General features: G+C 56.5%; 2 protein-coding genes across 8 annotated transcripts in view; one reads left to right on the top strand and one right to left on the bottom strand.

Moving 5' to 3' along the window:
• The first annotated feature begins 154 nt into the window (after positions 1-154).
• Positions 155-10,864, top strand: PI16 (peptidase inhibitor 16). Of its 4 annotated transcripts, none has more exons than XM_012646618.1 (7): positions 155-658; positions 6,537-6,758; positions 8,414-8,523; positions 8,716-8,804; positions 9,372-9,896; positions 10,232-10,370; positions 10,531-10,864. In XM_012646618.1, exons 1-6 carry the CDS (start codon positions 497-499, stop codon positions 10,351-10,353), a joined length of 1,230 nt encoding a protein of 409 aa, XP_012502072.1. In that variant the 5' UTR covers positions 155-496; the 3' UTR covers positions 10,354-10,370; positions 10,531-10,864. The 4 variants fall into 4 exon arrangements, with proteins under 4 accessions (XP_012502072.1, XP_012502073.1, XP_012502071.1 ...); XM_012646616.1 differs by having other exon boundaries at positions 164-658; positions 9,372-10,025; XM_012646619.1 differs by lacking the exon at positions 10,531-10,864 and having other exon boundaries at positions 9,372-9,470; positions 10,232-10,433.
• Positions 10,865-14,163: 3,299 nt separating this feature from the next.
• Positions 14,164-19,592, bottom strand: part of MTCH1 (mitochondrial carrier 1) — an 18,147-nt gene continuing 12,718 nt past the window's right edge. Inside the window, exons 8-12 of one of the 4 annotated variants that reach the window (XM_012646623.1) lie at positions 18,848-18,941; positions 16,819-16,866; positions 16,593-16,660; positions 16,231-16,306; positions 14,164-15,001 (exon numbers count right to left, since the gene is read on the bottom strand). In XM_012646623.1, the coding sequence (XP_012502077.1) occupies positions 14,930-15,001; positions 16,231-16,306; positions 16,593-16,660; positions 16,819-16,866; positions 18,848-18,941 (358 nt within the window). In that variant the 3' untranslated portion in view covers positions 14,164-14,929. Of the gene's footprint in view, positions 15,002-16,111; positions 16,307-16,592; positions 16,661-16,818; positions 16,867-18,796; positions 18,942-19,592 lie in introns of those variants that run through there. The other 3 variants (XM_012646621.1, XM_012646620.1, XM_012646622.1) reach the window with 3 other exon arrangements.

Here is a 19,592-nt window from a genome sequence, read left to right on the forward strand (position 1 = left end):
TTCAGACTGAGGTTGCCCAACCTCTTACCAAATACATCTCATCTTCCTCTCACCTTCGAAAGCCACTTACGGTTTCCTGATACCGCTCAGTCCTCTGTGGTCAGAGCCTATGTGCTTTCCTTCCTCTTATCTGTCCTCAGCACCCACGGGATGTGGTCTGGGTGCAACCAGCCATAGCTCTGCAGAGGTTACTGAGATTTTGTCCCTTGAGGATCTGTCCACAACTCAGGAGGGTCTGTGGAACTCACACAGCTCTTGGCCTGAGCCCCCGTTACCGAGAGAAAGGAGGCTTTTGCCAAGGACTCCAAGGGGAGTGGACTCAACTCTGGTCTGGACCCAAGACACCCAGCCCTCCCTGAGACATTGTGTGAGCCGGGCTGGGCCTGCAGACACAGCCCCTACCGCCCCACCCCAGCCAGGGTGGTGCTTGTGTGGGAAGGACTTTAAATCCAGCTGCCAGACCCCTGGACCGGAGAAGCAGAGAGGGCTGGCCACCATGTGCGGCTCCTGCAGTTCCCTGGTGCTGCCGCTGCTACTGCTGGTGGCCACCACGGGCCCCACCGGAGCCCTCAAGGCTGATGAGAAACGCGAGATGGTAGAGCTGCACAACCTCTACCGCTCCCAGGTGTCCCCGCCGGCCTCAGACATGCTGCGGATGGTGAGTGTGGCTGGGGCCCCCGCCGGCTGGGCAGGGCCTGCCACCAACCCCTCTCCCCACTTGCACCGCCCAACCCCCCACTCCTCCTCCACTCCCCAGTGGTGCTGAAGCTGTTTCAGAATCTCAGAGACTCATCTCTCTGGTCAGTGCCAGAGTCCCTGAGTCCCTGGCATTATATAATTCACAGGACCCTATAAGCAGCCCCATTATACAGATGAGGAAACTGAGGCTCAGAGGAACTTGCTTGGGGTCACACAGCTAGTAGAGCCAGACCTGGAAGTCCCAGCTTCCTACTCCAATGACTATTCCCCAGCGCTTCCCGAAATGCATGTGCCCTGGGAGGGGAAACACAACAAGGTCTTTTTTTGTTTTGTTTTTTGTTTTTTTGAGACAGGGTCTCACTCTGTTGCCCAGGCTAGAGTGCCGTGGGTGGCGGCCTTTAACACTTTGTGAAAACAGCCTTTCAGGTGCCTTCCAAGGAGGTGAGAAGAGGAAGCAGGGCAGCAGGATGGGTCGATGGGTCCGGGCACTGGGACAGGAGGCAGGGACTAAGGAGGTGGGGCCAGAGCGTGATCCAGAAGCAGAGAAGGGTCTGAATCATGCAGTTCAAATCCTGTCTCGGTCACCTATAAGACCTGCGATTCGGGGCACGTCCTGTACCTTGCTGATCCTGTTTCTCATCTGTAAAATGAGGTCATAATTAGAGCGACGCATACATCAACATGGATCGAACCTCACAGATACAGTATCGAAGGGGGAAGGAAATCTCAAAACAATATACCCAGTAGGGTATCTTTACATGAAGCTTGAAAACACGTAAAACACTATGTGTGTGCTGGTTAGAGAAACATGCAGATGTAGCAGACACACACATGCGTACAGATGACAGACGCCACATTTGGGGTTGGTTACTTCTGCCAGGGAGGGAGAGCCACTTGATGGCAGGGTTAGGGGCAGGATGTGTACGCTCAGGATTAAAGGCGATCGGTGAGAAATTCACCGCTTTCCTGCCCTCCCTAAGGGCTGAACTAATGTATCCCCTCCAGCCACCCTCTCAGGTGGCCTGGGTGGTCGGTGGGAAGTGTCCCGAGAGCAAAGTTGCACCTGGGGAACGCAGCAGCAGGCCCGGGCCGAGTCCTGGGTCTAACCTCAGCTCTGTCTGATGTGGCCGAGTGAGTCTGGGCAGGAAACGGGGCTGGCGAGCCCGGCCCAGACGGTCAGACAGGATGACGCCGCAGGGAAAGCCCTAGGAAGGGCTCTGCACCGCTGCGCGTGGCCCCGTCGGCCTTGGCAACCAGGAAATGCAGACGGCACATCTGGAGTCCCAGATGCAGCTCTGCCAACAGCTCCCGACTGAGGCCTAGGACCACAGCTGGGCCTCAGTTTCTCCATCTGCAGATCCCTGATGCACTGCAGTCTGGCTACACAGGCGGGAGCTGCTTCTCGGACAGGGCTGCGTCCTGGGCTGGGCAGCTTTCTGGGAGCAGTTTGGATACTGAGGGCTATGCTGCTGCCTAATGGCAGGTGGCATGGGAAGGAGGAGGAGGTAAGGCTGGGCGAGCAGGCTGGATACGTTTGGGACAGGACTCCAGTTCCCCCTCAGTAGTGACAAGTGCAGAGACTCTGGAACCAGATGGCCCAGGTTCAAATCTTGGCTAACTAGCTATGTGATCTTGGCCAAGTTACTTAACCTCTCTGTGCCTCAGTCTCCTCATCTGTAAAATGGGGATGATAACAAGGGAACAACTCCCTTTAGCTATGGTGGCTGTAGGATTAAATGAGTGAATATGTGTAAAATACTTAGAACAGCGCCTGGCACACAGTAAGTGCTCAATAAGTGCCTGAGTAACACAACAGGGAAGGGATCCAGGTGGGGCAGGTGGGGGCTATCATGGACTCTTCCCCCTTCCTCAGCCTCCACATCTGATCACCACCAGTTTTACCTCCCAGAGGGTTCAATTTTCCTTGAACCTTATACTCTCCTGCCCCGCTACCCCCACTCTCTTTGGCACAACCCTGGTTGAGTCTTTCACTTTTGCACCCAGGGACTCCTAGGATAGCCCCTTCCTGCTCCCCAGCTTCTGGCCTCCGCTATCAGAATGAATGATCCAACACTCGGGCCAGACTCGGCTCAAAATCTGCCAGTGGCCCCCACTGCTCCCTACTGCCTCGGGCCTCGGGATAAAACTGCAGCTCCCAACCAAGAAGGCTCTGAGAAGGCTCTGTGCGTCCTGGGCCCTGCCTGCCTCTGCAGCCTCCTCTCCCGCTGCCCCTTCATTCTGCGGGACCGATCAGCTTGCCTTTCCCCGCCGCAGCCGCGCCGCCGCCTTTCTCAGCTCCCTTCCACCTGCTCATGCCCCATCCTCTACCACTAGGTGTCTCCCACTGAGTCGACCACTCAGTGTCTCCCCCCCCACCCCAGGCTGGGCCCTCTAGGTGCCCCATAGCACTTGTTACCTATCTGTCACTTACCACATGGTGGTCCAAACTGACTTTTATGACAACGTGAACTTGGGCATCTCGGTTCTTGCTGTCGCCCCGGGACCGGCACGGTACCCGGGACTGTTGAATGAGGAAGGAATGAATGGACTTGCTTCCCGATGGGGACCACGTGGCCGGCGTGGGTGGGCGCCGTGACTCTCGCAGCTCCGGCGGGCCTGCATGGCTGGCTGAGAAGCCTTAAGACCCAGAGCATTGACTCTCTAATGGGACGTCAGGCATCGAGCCAGGATGGAAATCACAGCCAGGCTCTGTGGGGGACGCTGCTTTAAGCAGAGCCCTGACTCGGTCATCGCTAGTTGACACGTATCTATTGAGCACCTACTATGTGCCAGCACTGTGCCAGAGGTGGGGGATACATCACTGCCCTAACCTGAAGGAGCTTGTAGTCTAGCCTGGAGCCCCGTGGGTCATCCAGACACCCTGCCCCTCTCCCGCTTCCAGTCTCCCACTGTTACCGGAGTTGAGAGAACCTCGGGGACGAGTGATTTGGGACAAAAATGTCCAGAGGGGGAAAGGGACTCACTTGAGGTCACAGCAGCGGGGCTATCCCAGCCAGGTGCTCCCACCCCCACCCAAGCAGCTGCTTCTGGAAGCCATGGGTGGGTGGGGAGTGGGTGTGGCCGCACGGCCCCCTCCCCTCGGGGTCACCCAGGCTTTTGGCACATTATGGGCTGGCTGGCTCTGGCAGCTGGCTGGGCCCCCAGAGGGTGGAGCAAGATTGCCGCCAGGCCATAGCTTTCCCGGAGAAGCCAAGGACAAAGTTTAATGGGATCCAGGCCTCCCTCCTCAGTCCTCTAGGTCAGATGCCTTATAAATCCCTCCTCCCACCCACACTCAGCCTGTCCTCCCAGCCAGGGACACAGAATCTCAGAGGCGCCGGACCCTGAAATGCCCCCTCCCACCGTCTCACCTGAGGTCCCCACCAGAGAATATTGTCATTGGGATCTGATAGCTATCAAGTCACCAAGGCTTCGAAAATAGGCCCCTCAGCGAAGGGCCTCCAGCATTGAGTGTTAGTGTCCTCCTGGGGAGGGCAAAGGCAAGGGGCTGGGCTGTCCCAGGGGCGCGTGGGAGCTGAGAGGGGAGAGGACGGCGCTGGCTCCCAAGTCAGATCCATGGTGGGGGCGGGAGCGGGCTGAACAGAGCGCCGGCCCTGCAGCATCCCCTGGCCATCTTGTGCTTGTCAGAGCAGTTCAAGCAGCCCTGGGCGGTGGGCAGGGGCATCACTGCCCACCTTTCACATAGAAGGCTGTTAGGAATGCTGTCACAAACACCATCCCCCTCAATCTTCCCAGTGCCCTGTGACAGTTCAAAAAGGTTAAGCAGATTGCTGTTCCGAGGCCACGGAGTTGGGGGGGGAAGGTGCCTTTGAACAGCGGTGGGCAAGGGCCAGACTCAGGGGATTGGGGGTGTGGGTGGTGGCGGCAGCGGCAGGGAGTGGCTGGCTGCACGTTTTCCCCCAGCCCCCACCCCAATTTCTGAAGTTTCTAGGGGAGGAAGATTGCAGCAGGGGACGTGGTGGGGTTCCGGAAGGCAGAAACGTCCTTTTCCCCTCATAACCCACACACCCAGACTTTCCTAGAGGCTGGGGTCTCAGTGTTGTCCCAGCTAACTGGGTTTGGCTCTGGAGGGTGTGTTTGTGCAGGAAGCCCTGTTGGGGGTAGGGGGTGGTGTTCAGTTCGGATTTCAAAAAAATGCTTAGTGTTCAAATGTCAACAGACTCCGTTCCATGGTGGCCGGTGTCCTTAACCTCAGGAGTGCAGCCAGAGCTCACCAAGGGCACGCAAGTCCACTTCCCCGAGCCCAAGTCCATCCCTGCTGCGGGCACTGCCGCGCCTCCCCTGGGCCCAGGCCGGGCTGTACGGCCGTCGCGGTGCTCCTTATGTAGACATCTTGGGCTTTTACAAGTGGGATAAGGAAATTTCTCATGCACTGAATTTTCTTTCTGGAAACACATTTTCAGCAATCCATTTTGAAAGAACTTTCATTTGCAGCAGAAGAAGTTACCCATCAAGATGAGTCAGAGCTGGTTTTTAAGGAATTCTGCCTTCAGTGGGGGAGGGGGTGGCAAAACAGTCGTTTTTTGATTTTCAAACCTCCTCCCCGCTTTCCCCTTTTCTGAGGCACTCCAGACACTACGTAGCCAGACCAGTTCAAATGAAGTGATCATGCATCCAGCTCAGTCCACTTAGGGTGACTTTGATGTCCCTCTTTCAGTGGCATCTAGTGAAAAATGAAAAAATTTAAAATATAATTTTCATAGAAAAGGATGCGTTCTGTGTTTTCTTTCTTAGGTATCACAAAAATCTGGCAGATATATTCAACTTGTTCAAATAATTAAAAATTAAAACTAACGTTTTAAAGTTGCATTGGCTCTTCTTAGACTTAAACATTAGATTATAACAAAGAATTTGGGCCGGGCATGGTGGCTCACCCTGTAATCCTAGCACTCTGGGAGGCTGAGGCAGGTGGATCATTTGAGTTCGAGACCAGCCTGAGCCCGTCTCTACTAAAAATAGAAGGAAATTAGCTGGACAACTAAAAATATATGTAGAAAAAATTAGAAGGGCATAGCGGCACTTGCCTGTAGTCCCAGCTACTCTGGAGGCTAAGGCAGGAGGATCGCTTGAGCCCAGGAGTTTGAGGTTGCTGTGAGCTAGGCTGACACCACGGCACTTTAGCCCAGGCAACAGAGCGAAACTCTGTCTCAAAAAAAAAAACAAACAAAGAATTTGTTCTAAAGTAGCATGAGTGATCAAAGATATTTGGAATGTTTTAGTACCACAGATCTTTTTCTGTTCCTTGAGGCTTCACAAAAACTTAAGGTTAATTTAGATTTTTCTTTGTTTTAAGTTCTTTTACTTGAGGCATAAATTGTAGCCCTTATTCTTTTTGATAAATATGTACTGGATTCATATAGTGTGAAATTTTATTCTTGTACATATCTTTAATTAATGTACTTGTTGAATTACTTCCAGTTTTGAATCACTTTACTGGATTTTTTGTAAATAAATTACAACTTCTAGAATCTCCTCACTTACGTTTGTGTCTATCAGCAAAAAAAAAAAAAGAAGTTAAGCAATCTGTCCAGAATGACACAGCTGGTGAATGGTCCCGAGTCTGGTCAACTCCGAGGCCCTTAGTGGCATCCTCCCACCTCCCTACCGCAGCCCTCCCAGAGCAGAGACCTGTTCCAGGTCGTGGCCAAGAGTCCCTGGCTAAGGGGAAGTGGGGGCAGGGGCAGGAGGGTCTCCAGCTTCCAGAGGCCCCTAGGACCCCCTAGACCTTCTGCTCATATCCCACAGAACCTGTGGGCATCCCGCCTCCCTCTCCTGCCTCCACTGAGCCCGAGGCGCCCCCCCCACCTGTCCTGCAGAGATGGGACGCGGAGCTGGCCGCCTTCGCCAAGGCCTACGCACAGCAGTGCATTTGGGGCCACAACAAGGAGCGCGGGCGGCGCGGCGAGAACCTGTTCGCCATCACGGACGAGGGCATGGACGTGCCGCTGGCCGTGGGGGAGTGGCACCAGGAGCGCGCGCACTACAACCTCAGCGCCGCCGCCTGCAACCCGGGCCAGATGTGCGGCCACTACACGCAGGTGCGGCCGGGCCGGGGCCGGGGCCGGGGCCGGGGCGGGGCGGGGCGGGGCGACCTCTCCCGGCAGCCGCGCTTCGGGACGGCGGGTCCCTTGGGTCCTTCCTAAACCCCGTGTTCCCACTGCGGCTCATGCGCGGTCCAGGCCTCTGACGAACCGAGGCCGCCCTTCCTGGCCTTCTGATCCTGAAGAGACCTAAGTCAGGTGACACTGGCCCTGCGCCCTGGCCTAAGTCTGCAGAGCGACTGTCCTAGCAGCAGATGCCCCTAACTCTGTCTCTTCTCTCACTGTCACTCTTTTGTGGCTTATCGTGGTGGCTAATTTGCTGCTTCTAATCTGCCAGGAACTGATAACGCAAATAGAGAATTTTGTTTAATTTGTCTTTTGCTTTTAAAAACTAGGTTTAAAATAAGAGCAAACTGTCACTGAATGAAGGTTTCCAGGAGCCTTCTGACACCATTTCCTGTCTCTCACGGTCACCTTTTGCTGGTCGGGCCACACGCGACCTTCTGGGTCCTTGAGTGTGGCCTTTTGACCGAATCCAACTTTTACAGAACAATCCTTTTAATAAAGGGATTTGCTCTGTGAAGTCTGGATTTGGTCGGGCCGCACTTGGGGGTCTGGAGGGCCACATGCCACCTTGAGGCCACAGGGTCCCCACTCCGCCTCCTCCCAATGCTTATTTGACAACAAATACAATACAAACAATCACGTGACAAACAAAAGAGAAAGAAACCAATTATCTTCCTGCCCACATCCACCAATTCTGTTTTTCAATACCTCTTTTGTGCAGTATTTTTACTCTTAATCTTTAGGGGAGGAAATCCCAACAGCACCCACCCATGTCAGGAAGTTGGGAGGGCCCGGCTCCCTCCCTGCCCTCTTCCCTCTGGACCCGGCCACCACCGCCCCCTCTCTCCCCACCCATATGCACTCTGGGGTCATTTCTACCTGTAAGATGCTCAACAGTGGCATCTGGTGGACCCTCAGCCGACTTAAGCAGAGATTCCCGAGCAGACTGGGCCTAGAAATAGCAAGGGGAGGCTGCTGGTCTCACCCCATGGCACCACATGACTTTTTAAAGTTTTATACTTAGAAGTCATTCTAGCAGCTAGGAGACCCACACCCAGAAAGAGCCAGAGCAGGTCCCTGCTTACCTGTGATTTGGGGAAAGTTCCATTTCTGAAATGGCTCCCTGTTCCCTTTCTTGGACTTTTCTTGTTGCTGATATCTAAGGTTCTGCCATTTGAGATTCATTCCTTTGGCTATACCCCTTGTTTAAAATGCAAAGGCCTCTAGGAAGAGTTCACAGGAAAAGTTCATGGATATATCAGAGCCCCGGAGGTGAGGGAAGGATCTGAGAGGAAAGAGGCATGGTGAAGGGGTGTGTACAGTTGTCAGGGGAGAGCAGACTGTTCTGGACAAACTCTCCCTTCCCTCCCCTATTCAGTTTTGTCCTGAAGTTCCTTTGGAGAAGAACTAAAAACAAGGAAAAACGATATAAAAGTTTTGTCCTGCAGCTGCAAGTGAGGGTCTTGGATCCCACAGGTGCAGCGTGCTTCCTCTCCCCAGGCACGGAAGGCTGGTACAGAGAGGGACAGCAGGCGGGGCTGTGCTGCCCGGTACAGGGCCAAGCTGCCAGGTCTGCCCTCCTGCAGGTGGTTTGGGCCAAGACAGAAAGGATCGGCTGTGGTTCCCACTTCTGTGAGAAGCTCCAGGGAGTTGAGGAGACCAACATTCAATTACTCGTGTGCAACTATGAGCCCCCGTAAGTGCTGGGGGAGCCCTGGGAATGGGGAGCAGGCGAAAGTGGGCAGAGCCAGGAGCCTAGGGTCGCCAAAGGGGGTGGCGGGTAGGCAGCGGACCCCCCAGGGCACTTCCAGATAAGGTGTGCGGATGAGGGATGGAGAAGGGGCTTGGAAGGGACCTCTCCCCCCAGCACCCTTCTCACCTCCTGTAGGGGGAACGTGAAGGGGAAAAGGCCCTACCGGGAGGGGACTCCGTGCTCCCAGTGTCCCCCGGACTACCGCTGCGAGAACTCCCTCTGTGGTGAGTGGGGGGCGGGGGGCAGAGAGGGGACGCGCTGCCGACCGGGCAGGGGAGGGGCCAGGCGGGTTGCGACCACCAGGGCCCCTTAGCGGCTCACTTTGTCCTCCGTGTGCAAGCCACTGTGGCGCCCTGTCATTCCAAGTGACAGGACTTCAAGCCTTCCAATGGAGGGTAGCAGAGTCCGGCCGCTTCCGGGCACAGCGCGAGGTGGGCGTGGCCTGACGGAAGGGTCCCGGAGAGCGGGCGCGGCCGGGGGGCGGGGCCTGCGCCGCGGGGGGCGGGGCCTGCGCCGCGGGGGGCGGGCAAGAGCAAGCACCGCGCTGCAGAGTCCCCTAAAGAGTGGAAGTGCGAGGGCAGAGGAAATTCGGACGAGGACGTGGATGGAGGAGCCGTTGTGTCATTAGCAAGACGTAATATTTATTATCAGTGAAGGACGTCCGCTGGAGAGGTGTGTGTGTGTGTGAGTGTCCTGGTAGGACACTTGGTCGCCTCACCTTGGTTGCAGCGAGATGAGGAATGTGGGGTCCTGCTGGCAGCACTGATGCCCGTTCTTGTCTACCTTATCAGAGCCCGTCGGAAGCTCAGAAGATGCTCCAGATTTGCCCGGCCCGGTAACTGAGGCGCCATCCTCCCTGGCAACTGAAGCCTCAGCCTCTAGAAAAATGAGTATGCCTTCTTCCGTGGCGACAGAGGTCTCAGGCTCCCTGGCAACCAAGGCTCTGCCGACTGTAGAAACCGAGGCCCCAACTTCCTTAGAAACGAAAGGCCCCTCCTCAATGGCAACAGAGTCCCCACCTTCTGTAAAAACAGCGGTCCCTTCCGTTTCTGCAACTCACAGCCTGCCCTCGTTGGATGAGGAGCCGGCTACCTTTCCCAAATCCACCCATGTTCCTATCCCCAAATCAGCACACAGCGTGGCCAGCATAACCAGAGCACCCTCCGTGAGCCCAGAGAAATCTCTGCACCCCAAGATGTCCCCAACAGGGACAGGGGAGCCCCTACCCCATGCCCAGGAAGAGGCTGAGGCTGAGGCCGAGGTGCCTTCTTCTAGTGAGGTCTTGGCCTCAGTTTTTCCAGCCCAGGACAAGCGAGGTGAGCTGCAGGCCTCACTGAACCACATGGGGTACACCTCCTCCAAGTCCCTGCCCAGTTTCCCCAATACCTCTGCCACCGCTAATGCCTCGGGTGGGCGGACCCTGGCCCTGCAGTCATCCTTGCCAGGTAAGGCCTGCAGCATCCGCCCTACCCTCCTGGGCCCAGCATGTCAGCATCCTGCCCCAGCAGAGGTGGTCTGAGCCTGGCATGGCATGTACCCTCTGAGTAGGAGCTTCCTCCCTGGCTGCTGCCCACCCCCTTTGCATGGCGGGGGAGTGGGAGGTCAGGCACAGCTATCCTCAGGCCGAGGCAAAGCCTCTCCCTTCCCACAGGTGCTGAGGGCCCTGAGAAGCCTGGCATCAAGTCGGGGCTGAGCTCGGGCCCTAGTCATGTATGGGGCCCTTTCCTGGGACTACTGCTACTGCCTCCCCTGGTGTTGGCTGGAATCTTCTGAAGGGGACACACTGAAAGGCAAGGCCTGGTGGGGGGACACTGGCCTCGGGCCCACTCTGGATTGTCTTTCTCCAAGTGAGAGGCCGCAGCTTCCCGGGCAGGTTCTGCTCTGCGGCCCAGCAGCCCCCCTTCACCCCAGCTTCTGGCCAGATTCCAGGCAGTGCTCTTGTTTCTGCAGGAGGTTTCCAAAGGGCCGAGCCCTGGTACTGCCCGGGAGCGCCTCTGCCTCTGGGGAGGCCCACCCCTCAGCTGGCTGCAGACTGTCCTCGGTGGGGTTCCTGTGGCCACACGCCTGCTCTCCCTGAGAAGAGGATCTCGGGCTTCCCAGGGACCCCTTGGCCCTTCCCAGAGTGAAGAGATCAGCTGTCCTCCTGCCATCTTCCCCACCCTGTCCCCAGCCCCTCAGACAAGATGCTGGTCGGCTGAGGCCCTCTGGAAGGGAAAGGCTGCAGGGCACGTGCCTCCTCCTCAGCATCCTGGAGGCACAGGCCCGCCACCCGCGGGGCGCCAGTGAGTGCACAGGGGCCCAGCCCTCCTGCCTCTCCCACCTGGGGGTTCTGGCGCCCATTGCCTGCCTGGCCTGGGGCTGTCCCTCAGTGTCTGTGTGGGTGGGGTGGGGCTCAGGGAGGAGGGAAGGGAAGCAGCCCTTGACTCTTGAATAAAGCCTGTCTGGGAGCACCGGAGTCTCAGTGCTGTGAGGGGCGGGAGGTGCAGGACAGCTTTTTAGGAGGCTCTGAAGAGGCTCAACTCTTCCCCTTACCAACCCGTGGCAACCGCTCCTTCTCTTTCACGTCCCTCTCCCCCAAACACTCCATTTAGTGTCTTCTTTGGGCCACCCTTCCCTCCCTTCCTGTGGCCGCTCACCCCACCCCTTGACCACAGGTGGCGGGTAGGAAGGAGAAAGGGCTGAGGGAAGGCCAAGGGTGCTGGGCTGACTCTCCCGGCTTCAGGAGTCGCCACTGGGGCCTGGGTGGGTTTGGGGCCCAGGATCAAGGCGTGGCATATGACCAAGGGGTGCTGCTGCCCAGGTCTGTCTGGGACACAAGGTCAGAAATGCACTGCAGGCAAGGCTTTGCCCACCCCTGATGCCTGGAGGGGTCCGGAGAAGGGGCTCTGGAGTCCCTAACACTCCCCCAGGGGAGCATAGCAGGACTGTCCCCAAGTGCTGAGGACCAGGAAAGCACAAATGTGTGTGGGAAGGGAAGGGGAGCAACAGCAGTGGCTGAGGGTGGCTGGGGGTGGGGACGGGCACAGCAACTGTCCCCAGGCCAAAGCAGGAGGGGGAGCAGTTAGATAGGACACCATCCAAGTCAGGCTAGGGCTGGGAGCTGATCTGTAACCAAGGAGGTCGCTCCTCACTTTTTCTTTCTTTATACATTTCTTTTGCAGGTCTGTTGAGATATAACTCACATAAAATCCATCCATTTAAAGTATGTAACTCGGTGGGGCATGGTGGTTCATGCCTGTAATCCTAGCACTCTGGGAGGCCAAGGCAGGAGGATCATTTGAGGTCAGGAGTTCCAGACCAGCCTGAGCAAGAGCGAGACCCCTTCTCTACAAAAAAATAGAAAAATTAGCTGGGCATGGTGCTGTGTACCTGTAGTCCCAGCTACTTGGTAGCCTGAGGCAGGAAGATCACTTGAGTCCAGGAGTCCAAGGCTGCAGTGAGCTATCATGACCCCACTGCACTCTAGCCCAGGCAAGAGTGAGATCCTGTCTCTAACAAACAAACAAAAACCCTAAAGGATGTAACTCAATGGTTGGATTGTATAACCATCACAATTTTAGCACATTTTCATCACCCCAAAAAGAAACTTCCTCATTAGCAGTCACACCCCATTCCTCTCCAACTTCCCCAGCCCCAAGCAACCGCTAATCCATTTTCCATCTAAATGGACTTGTCTATTTTCGACATCCCTTATAAAAAAAATTTTTTTTTTTTTTTGAGACAGAGTCTCACTCTGTTGCCCGGGCTAGAGTGCCGTGGCGTCAGCCTAGCTCACAGCAACCTCAAACTCCTGGGCTCAAGCGATCCTCCTGCCTCAGCCTCCCGAGTAGCTGGTACTACAGGCATGTGCCACCATGCCCGGCTAATTTTTTTTTTTCTATATATTTTTAGTTGTCCAATTAATTTCTTTCTATTTTTGGTAGAGACGGGGTCTTGCTCTTGCTCAGGCTGGTCTCGAACTCCTGAGCTCAAACAATCCGCCCGCCTCGGCCTCCCAGAGAGCTAGGATTACAGGCGTGAGCCACCGCGCCCGGCCCAATTCTCTTGAGTATATACCTGGAGTATTCATGAGGGGGTTCCAGAGGCCCGTCCAGCTTCACTCGTCAGAGTGAGGTTTCCCAGGAGGGGAGGAAGGTGACTGGCTCCCATGTCCCCTCCTGCCCAACCCCACCCAATCCCCTCAGATGCGGACCCAGCATTCTAGTTTCCAGGACTGACAGGGAATGTGCCCAGTGCAGGGAGGACAGACAGACAGAGACCCAGCCCTCATAGATGGGAGGGTCCAGCTAACAGGGAGCATCTAACACATACAATGCAAGCATTTAAATAATGGTCTGAAAACTTGCTTTTTTGTTAGATGAAAAACCCACACTTCACTCAACCAAAAATTGGGAGCCTATCCAGAGATTTTCATGCCATTTCTGGTGTGGGAGAGACCCTGGGAAATGAAGTTGAGAACCCCAAATTCACAAGTCCCAGGAAATTACCTGGGGACAGCACTGGCCCTCCCCAAGGTGACTGGGCGGCTTCTCCCCATGTGCGGGAGGATGTGGCTGTCTGAGGGGCTCTTCAGGGCCAGCTCGGCTCGGGCTCTGGAGATGCAGGTGCCCTACATCCGCGGCCACGGGAAGCAGTCAGTGCGCAGACAGGACGGAGGTGGAGCAAAAGGAAGAAAAGCCACCCCAGAACAGTGGCCACTGCCGTGGGACAGCACACGGGGCAGGAGAAAGGTAACGGGCCACGAGGCGGACCCCCTGTGACAGGCCCGGGAGCGCAAGGCCCTGCTTCCCCAGTCCTGGCCCGCGCGCCACGTGCTGTCCTTCCCACCACTGTAGCCGTCTGAGGGCCGCCCTGGGAAAGCACACGTGCGCTGCAAAGTTCCCAGGCCGTAGCAGCCTCAACCAACGCCCACCGGCACCACGCGGGCGTGCTTGTGCGCTCCGGGAAGCAAGGACACGTAAGTAAACTGCCCTTGAGTCAGCTGTTATTGGGCCACTGGGAAAAACCAGCTGTGCTCAAGCATTTTGGGGGCCTTCCCTCTGGGGGTGACCCAGCCCACACCTGTGGGGGAAGTGTGACCAAAGCCAATAGACCCCAACTCTCACAGCCAGGACCCCTAGAGCAGGCAGAGAAACACTTGGGGGAACCCAGCTACACCTCAAAACATCTGTAAGTTTTGCCTGTTTACAGACCCCAGTGTTGGGCAGAAACGAGGTCTGCCCCTTCTGCTGTAGCCATGTGGCTACCACACCAGATGACTCTTGTAAAATTTAAAGATATGTCACCTTCAAATGGAGCTGAGACGACAGTTAGGGGTTTGGGTGGAACACTTTCTGAAGGGCCTGCCTCCCTGGCGACAGGTCAGTGTGCGCTGCTTGTTGCTGTGCGAACTGGCACCCCAGTCTCATCGCCCAGGGTCTCCCCTCAAGACTGACCTACACCAAGCCCTGGCGCCCACTGTCCCCAGGCTGGGCAGCCCTGAGCCCTGTCGCTTACAGCCCCTTCTCACACCCACAGGAAGGTCTGAGAAAGACCCTGCAGATAGACAGTTTTTTAAGCTCACAAAACTAAGAGACGCCCCACAAAACTCCAAATCACCACCAAGACATTTATTTGAAGGAGACAGGGTCGAATCTTACCATGAACTGCTAAACTGGGCAGGACTAGAAACACTCATCTGCCTAACCTCTGGGTATTCACAGCTGCACAGGCGACCGCTCCTGCACGGGACGCATCATCGTGGAACACAGAAGCACTAGACGAGGGGGACACATTCTGAGTAGTCACATGATTTCCCATTCAGAAGAAGGTGCTGCCTTCGTATCAGAAATGTAGTGTTGACAAAAACGAAGGAGAACCTAGCATTAGCCTCCCCACACGGGCCTAGACATGGTGGCGCCTCGTGAAGGGGGATCATGTCCTATTTACAAAGCGGGAGAGCCGCTCCCAGCTGAGCTGCAGGGCGGGAGCGGGGCTGCCTCAAGGGGCTGGGGGGTGGGATCTGACCCATCGGCCTTTCCCCATCCAACCTGGGCCTCCACGAGCCATTCTCTTGCCCCCTGCACAAGGCAGACTCTGCAAATCTGGGAGTAAGGGGATTCTGCCCCGATTCCCCATCCCACTCCACCTTCCCCAGGTCTGCCAGCTGACTCCATCCACCGGGCACAGCCCCACCCCAGCCCAACCCCGTATCTGGACAGATACACGGCAGATATGGAAACTGAAGCCCAGCTGTGCCGGCGCACATCTAGGCGTTGCTGGCTTGGTGTCGCCTTACAAGTGGCCCGAGGAGACCAGGCCTCATCCACGGTGGCCAGGTTGAGACAGTGTGTTTTTCAGATGGTTCAGGCTACTCCAGGGCAAAGCACGATCCTGATGACACTCGGCGGAAAAGCAGGCTGGAGCCTCGGAAGAGCTGGCCCTGGGTCGGAAGCAACAGTAGGGCAGTGAAAGGGGAGGCCATGCTTCCTCAGCCCCCCGAGAGAAAGGCCAGCGTCAGGCAAAGAAGGGTCCAGGAGCTCAAAGACCCATGGTCGGGGTGGAAGGCAAGGTCGGGATCTGCTGTACTGAAGCAGAAGCGAGCAGTTCATTTCGTGCCCTGGGGTGTCCAGTGTCTGTGGGGCTACTTAGTAGGAAACCCCCAAGAGAAGACTCACTGCTCTCTGGTTTCAGAGCCAAGTGGCCTGGGCCTGTTCTAGTACCCACGGGAAGGACGTGATGCACAGAGACCGAGCAGGGCTGCTGGGAAGAACTGTGTCTGTCTCTTCCTCCCTGCTTCCCTCCCACCCATCTCTTCTCAACCTCGAGGCCAGGCAGCACGCTGGCTCCTCCCCAGACCACTGCCTAATTTAAAGCGAGGCCAGGAAAAAGCAAGGTTCTGCCCTGGGATCCCTGACCACTGGGCCCAAGAGCTCCAGCCAGCAAGAGGTGGCTTCAGCAGAACAGGAGAACCCAAGGCTGGCACCGCTGCCAGGTCCCCACGTAGCCTGCTCCAATGGCAGGCTCTGGGGGCCCAGGGACGTCCTACAGGAGGGAGAGGTCAGCTTCAACATCCTAGCTCCCCTAACCACCCAGGAATTCAGCTCGACTGCCCTGAGACCTCGCACTGCCAGCCCACGTTACTTGAAGGCTAAGAAATTCTTGGGCTGTACCACCTACCACGTGGGCCAGAGCTCCCTTATCCTTGTCCTAAGAGTCTTTAAGACTCAAGAAGAAAAGGAGATCTTGTTGATGTGTAATTTTTAAATAAATCCAGATTTAGCCACTTCAAATCCTTTCTCAAATAAGGTGAGAAAAAAATTTAATAAATTAATTATATTTTATTTTTTTATTGCGACAGGATCTTGCTGTGCTGCTGGGTAGAGTGCAGTGGTGTCATCACTGCAACCTCTAACTCCTGGCCTCAAGCGATCCTCCTGCCTTGGCCTCCCAAAGTGCTAGGATTACAGGCGTGAGCCATGGCACCAGCCCTGAAAATTTAATTTAAATGCCTTATGCCAGGTGCCTATATTTTCTTTATCTACCCTACTCACAACATTAGATTCCATGAAACCCAGTGTCTTTCCACGCAATGTAGAGTCCACAAAACCATTTCACTTGATGGATGTCGCGAAGAACAGGAAAAGCCCTCTCCCGCCAAAGCTTGCTTACCTGCATACTCAGGTACTTCCAGCAGTGAATCCAGGATTTGAACACGGGGGAGTATGGGGGGAGCCCGGCCTGCAGCCTGCCCAGGAGGGAGAATGATCCATGTCGGACCCGGACAATGCAGGGAGAAAGGTCAGCCAGGGGAAAGGAGCCCTCAACAAGCAACGGCTTGAAGCTGCCACCCACCTACATCCCGAAACTACACACTCACCCCAAAGGGGTTGGTGACTCCCAGAGGAAGTCAGAGTGCCTGGCCGGCCAAGCCCACACACAGACCAGGCGGGAGGGGACAGAGTGCTGGAAGGGCTCAGTGGGGTCCCTCCAGCAGCCTTAGGAGGGTGCCAAGCAGACGAGTGCACACCTACCCGCAGTTGTTCACAGCCATGAGATCGCCGACCAGCAGGAAGGGGTAGGTCAGCATGCTCACTGCAATCTGGAACCCAGAGAGACCTGAGTGTCAGGGACCCCACCCAGGCCCAGGGAGCAGGGACACCCTGCACCGACCCCCGATTACCAGCCACCACCAGGGCTGGCCTCCCGGGCCCCACCTAGGTCCACAGAGCAATGGGCAGGGCAGCGGGCCCCACTCACCCCCATCACAAACTTGGTGTAGCTCCGGATGGCCAGGGCCTGGCTGAACTGAGGAGACAGAAGGGAAGAGGGGTCTGCCTCAGGCACCACAGGACGCAGATTTCAGACCTGCGGCCCTCAGCCCACCTGCCACACCCTCCACGCTCAGCTCCTCTCCTCACGCACACGCACACACGCCCTCCCTTCCAGGGCCGCCAGCTGCTTCCACGCCTCAGTCGGAGGCGAGGGAAGACCTAGGAGGCAGAAGGGGGTCCCTGGACTGAAGGGAGTCCCGTGAAGGGGGCAGGGGAGCGCATGGGCCGCGGCTGGCCTGTGCAAGCCCAGCTGTGCCTGCCTGATCAACGTCAGGGCGCAGAGAGCGCTTCCCGAATGGAAAGGACGCCGCCCTGACACCCACAGGCGGAGTCCCGGCCTACGGCTCACGGCGAGGGCCAACTCGGCCTACTGCCACCCCCACCTCATCACGTTTTTGCCCCCTTCACGCCCCAACTCTCGAAATTCTACTTTGCCTAGCAAACAGCCCCTAGCGAGGAAAGGCGGAGGAAAGCTTCCTGTGGCGTGGCCAGCCCACTGGGTGGACGCCCCGGAGCCCAAGGCTGACGTGCTCCGCTGTCGGCTGAGGAGCCCTGGCAGGCCGGGCAGCCTCGTCTCAGCCTTTGAGCCACACACAGAAAAGTGCTGGAAAAATGCTTCCAATGAGGCAGCTGGCTGCTGGTGCTGCTGACACGAGCGCAGCAGCTCACCCGGACTGGAGAAACCGGCCAGCGGCGCGCTCCCTGCCCACCTCCCGCCCCACACGGCCGAGCCGTCCTAGCCTTGCTCTGCAGCAACAGCAGCTCACCCAGCCCGGGCCCCCGAGGAGGAACAGAGCTGCAGGTGCGTGCCGCTGTGACTGCAAATGGGATGGGTTCCCACGGACCCACTTCAGTTTGCTCACGTGGAAAGGCCAGTTACGACTCACCTACCCGGGCCAAATGGCTGGTCTCCCTGGGGGCAGAGGCTCTCACCCAGCGCAGCGCACTCCTCAGCACACAGACATGCGCCCAGACACAGCCCAGCCCCGCGGGCGCCAGCCTGGGGCCCAGACACAGACACACGTGGACTACGCCCCCCCACTCCTGGCCCAGGCCCCTCACCTATCCTCCCGGCTCAGCAACCAGCGCTGCTACAGTGCCTGCCAGGAACCCCCAGCCCAGGAAACGCTGCTCCCTAATGCTCACCTTGCTTCAGGCAGAACCAGCCAACCGACCGGGTACCCAGACACCTTTCTTCAACCAGCACCTTGTGAAAGGACCAAGCCTTCCTGTGCCGACCCGACCCACTGAGAGTTCGGTGCACACCAGGCCGTGTAGACCACAGCCAACAAAACAGCAGGGCGAGCCCAGATTGTACACTTCCTGGTCGACCTGAAAACACTCGAGGTGCTTCAAGGGGGGAAGCACCCTCATCCTAGCCAGGGAAAGACCTAGTTCCAGCCCTGTCGCGTCCAGCCAAGGGACTCTAGGGAGCCCATTTAGTCTCTGGGTCTCGATTTCTGCATACGGGGCGTCATACCTGTCCTATTCCCCTCACAGCTAGGGTGCTGTCAGGATCAAAGGTCATAATGTTCACAAAAGGGTTTTGAAAAGCATAAGATGTGACGCAAAGGTCAAAGGACTGTTGTTATTAGTTGGTCCACCTTCTGATTTCCTGAGCCCTAGCTGGGTCACTGCCTCAAAGCTGCCTCTCGGACAAGCTGAGGTCTGTTTCTAAAGCTGTCCAAGGACAAGCATTCCATAAATTCCTCCTAGGTCTGGGCACCAATCTTATCTCTTGAGGCCATTCTCCCCTGAAACAAAGCTGACTCCAGGGACAACCAGAGGTCCTCTCTTGCCCCCAGAACTCCCCGGTGCTCAGAAGCCCAGAGTCCTCGAATCCGCCCCAGACCCTGGGCATCGGCAGTGCGCGGAAAGAAGGACAAGTCCTTGTTCCAACCAACCTGGGAACCTGGATTCTGGTCGTTTCCCAGCCCCCCTGGGGTGTCACTCACGCTGTCATCCACCAGGTAGGCATTGATGAAGTGGGCCAGCAGGTTACAGCCCCACAAGAATACCACATCGCCCAGGAGGTGAGGGATTAAGCCGCTAAAAAACAAGGTGAGCAAACATGAGCAGGGGAGGGAGGCGGCACAGTTCCCGGGGGCTCCGCACCCCGGAAGCAGGCAGCGACCACGTTCCAAGCTCAAAATCTCAGCACGGCCAGCGGCGCAGTCTCAGGCAGGGAGCCTGCAGGGGCTCTGCGCGCTGGGGAAGTAGTGTCCTTTTCCCATGTGGAAGTGCTACATGTACGCCACGAATTAGTGAATGGTCTCACAAGCAGTTTTCAAACCACAGAAGCCAGGCATCAAGATATGAATATTGCCAAGTCTGGGCTTTTCAATTACAGGTTATGAAAGGTGCCTACATGTTGGTAATTTTCTCCTGGCCTCTTTACCTAACCAACATTCGCAAAACACATTGTTCAATGCTTCTGTTCTCTTCACCCCCGGAATGTGCCATTGAAGACATTCTATGCAAGTGTTTGCAAGGAGGGCTAATTTTTAACAGCTCTTCTAAGCTGGTAAGGAAGGTTCCCTAAGACACAGTGCTGAGGGCAAAAAGCCAGGTCCATGTGCTACCTGTGTTTTTCAAATGTGTTTGCTTGTTTAGTTATGCAATACTTTGGGAGGTGCTCCAGGAGGAAAATGGCTGTCTCTTGGGAGGGGAAGCAGAATTATTATTATTATTTTATTTTTT

This window comes from Propithecus coquereli, unplaced genomic scaffold (assembly GCF_000956105.1).
Source record: "Propithecus coquereli isolate 6110/MARCELLA unplaced genomic scaffold, Pcoq_1.0 Scaffold248, whole genome shotgun sequence".
NCBI lineage: Eukaryota > Metazoa > Chordata > Mammalia > Primates > Indriidae > Propithecus > Propithecus coquereli.

Coding starts and splice junctions, on each gene's coding strand:
- PI16 (XM_012646617.1), top strand. CDS start 497: ATGTGCGGCTCCTGCAGTTCCCTGGTGCTGCCGCTGCTACTGCTGGTG. Junction 6,759..8,413: donor TGTGCGGCCACTACACGCAG/GTGCGGCCGGGC, acceptor GCCCTCCTGCAG/GTGGTTTGGGCCAAGACAGA. Junction 10,026..10,231: donor CCTGCAGTCATCCTTGCCAG/GTAAGGCCTGCA, acceptor CCCTTCCCACAG/GTGCTGAGGGCCCTGAGAAG.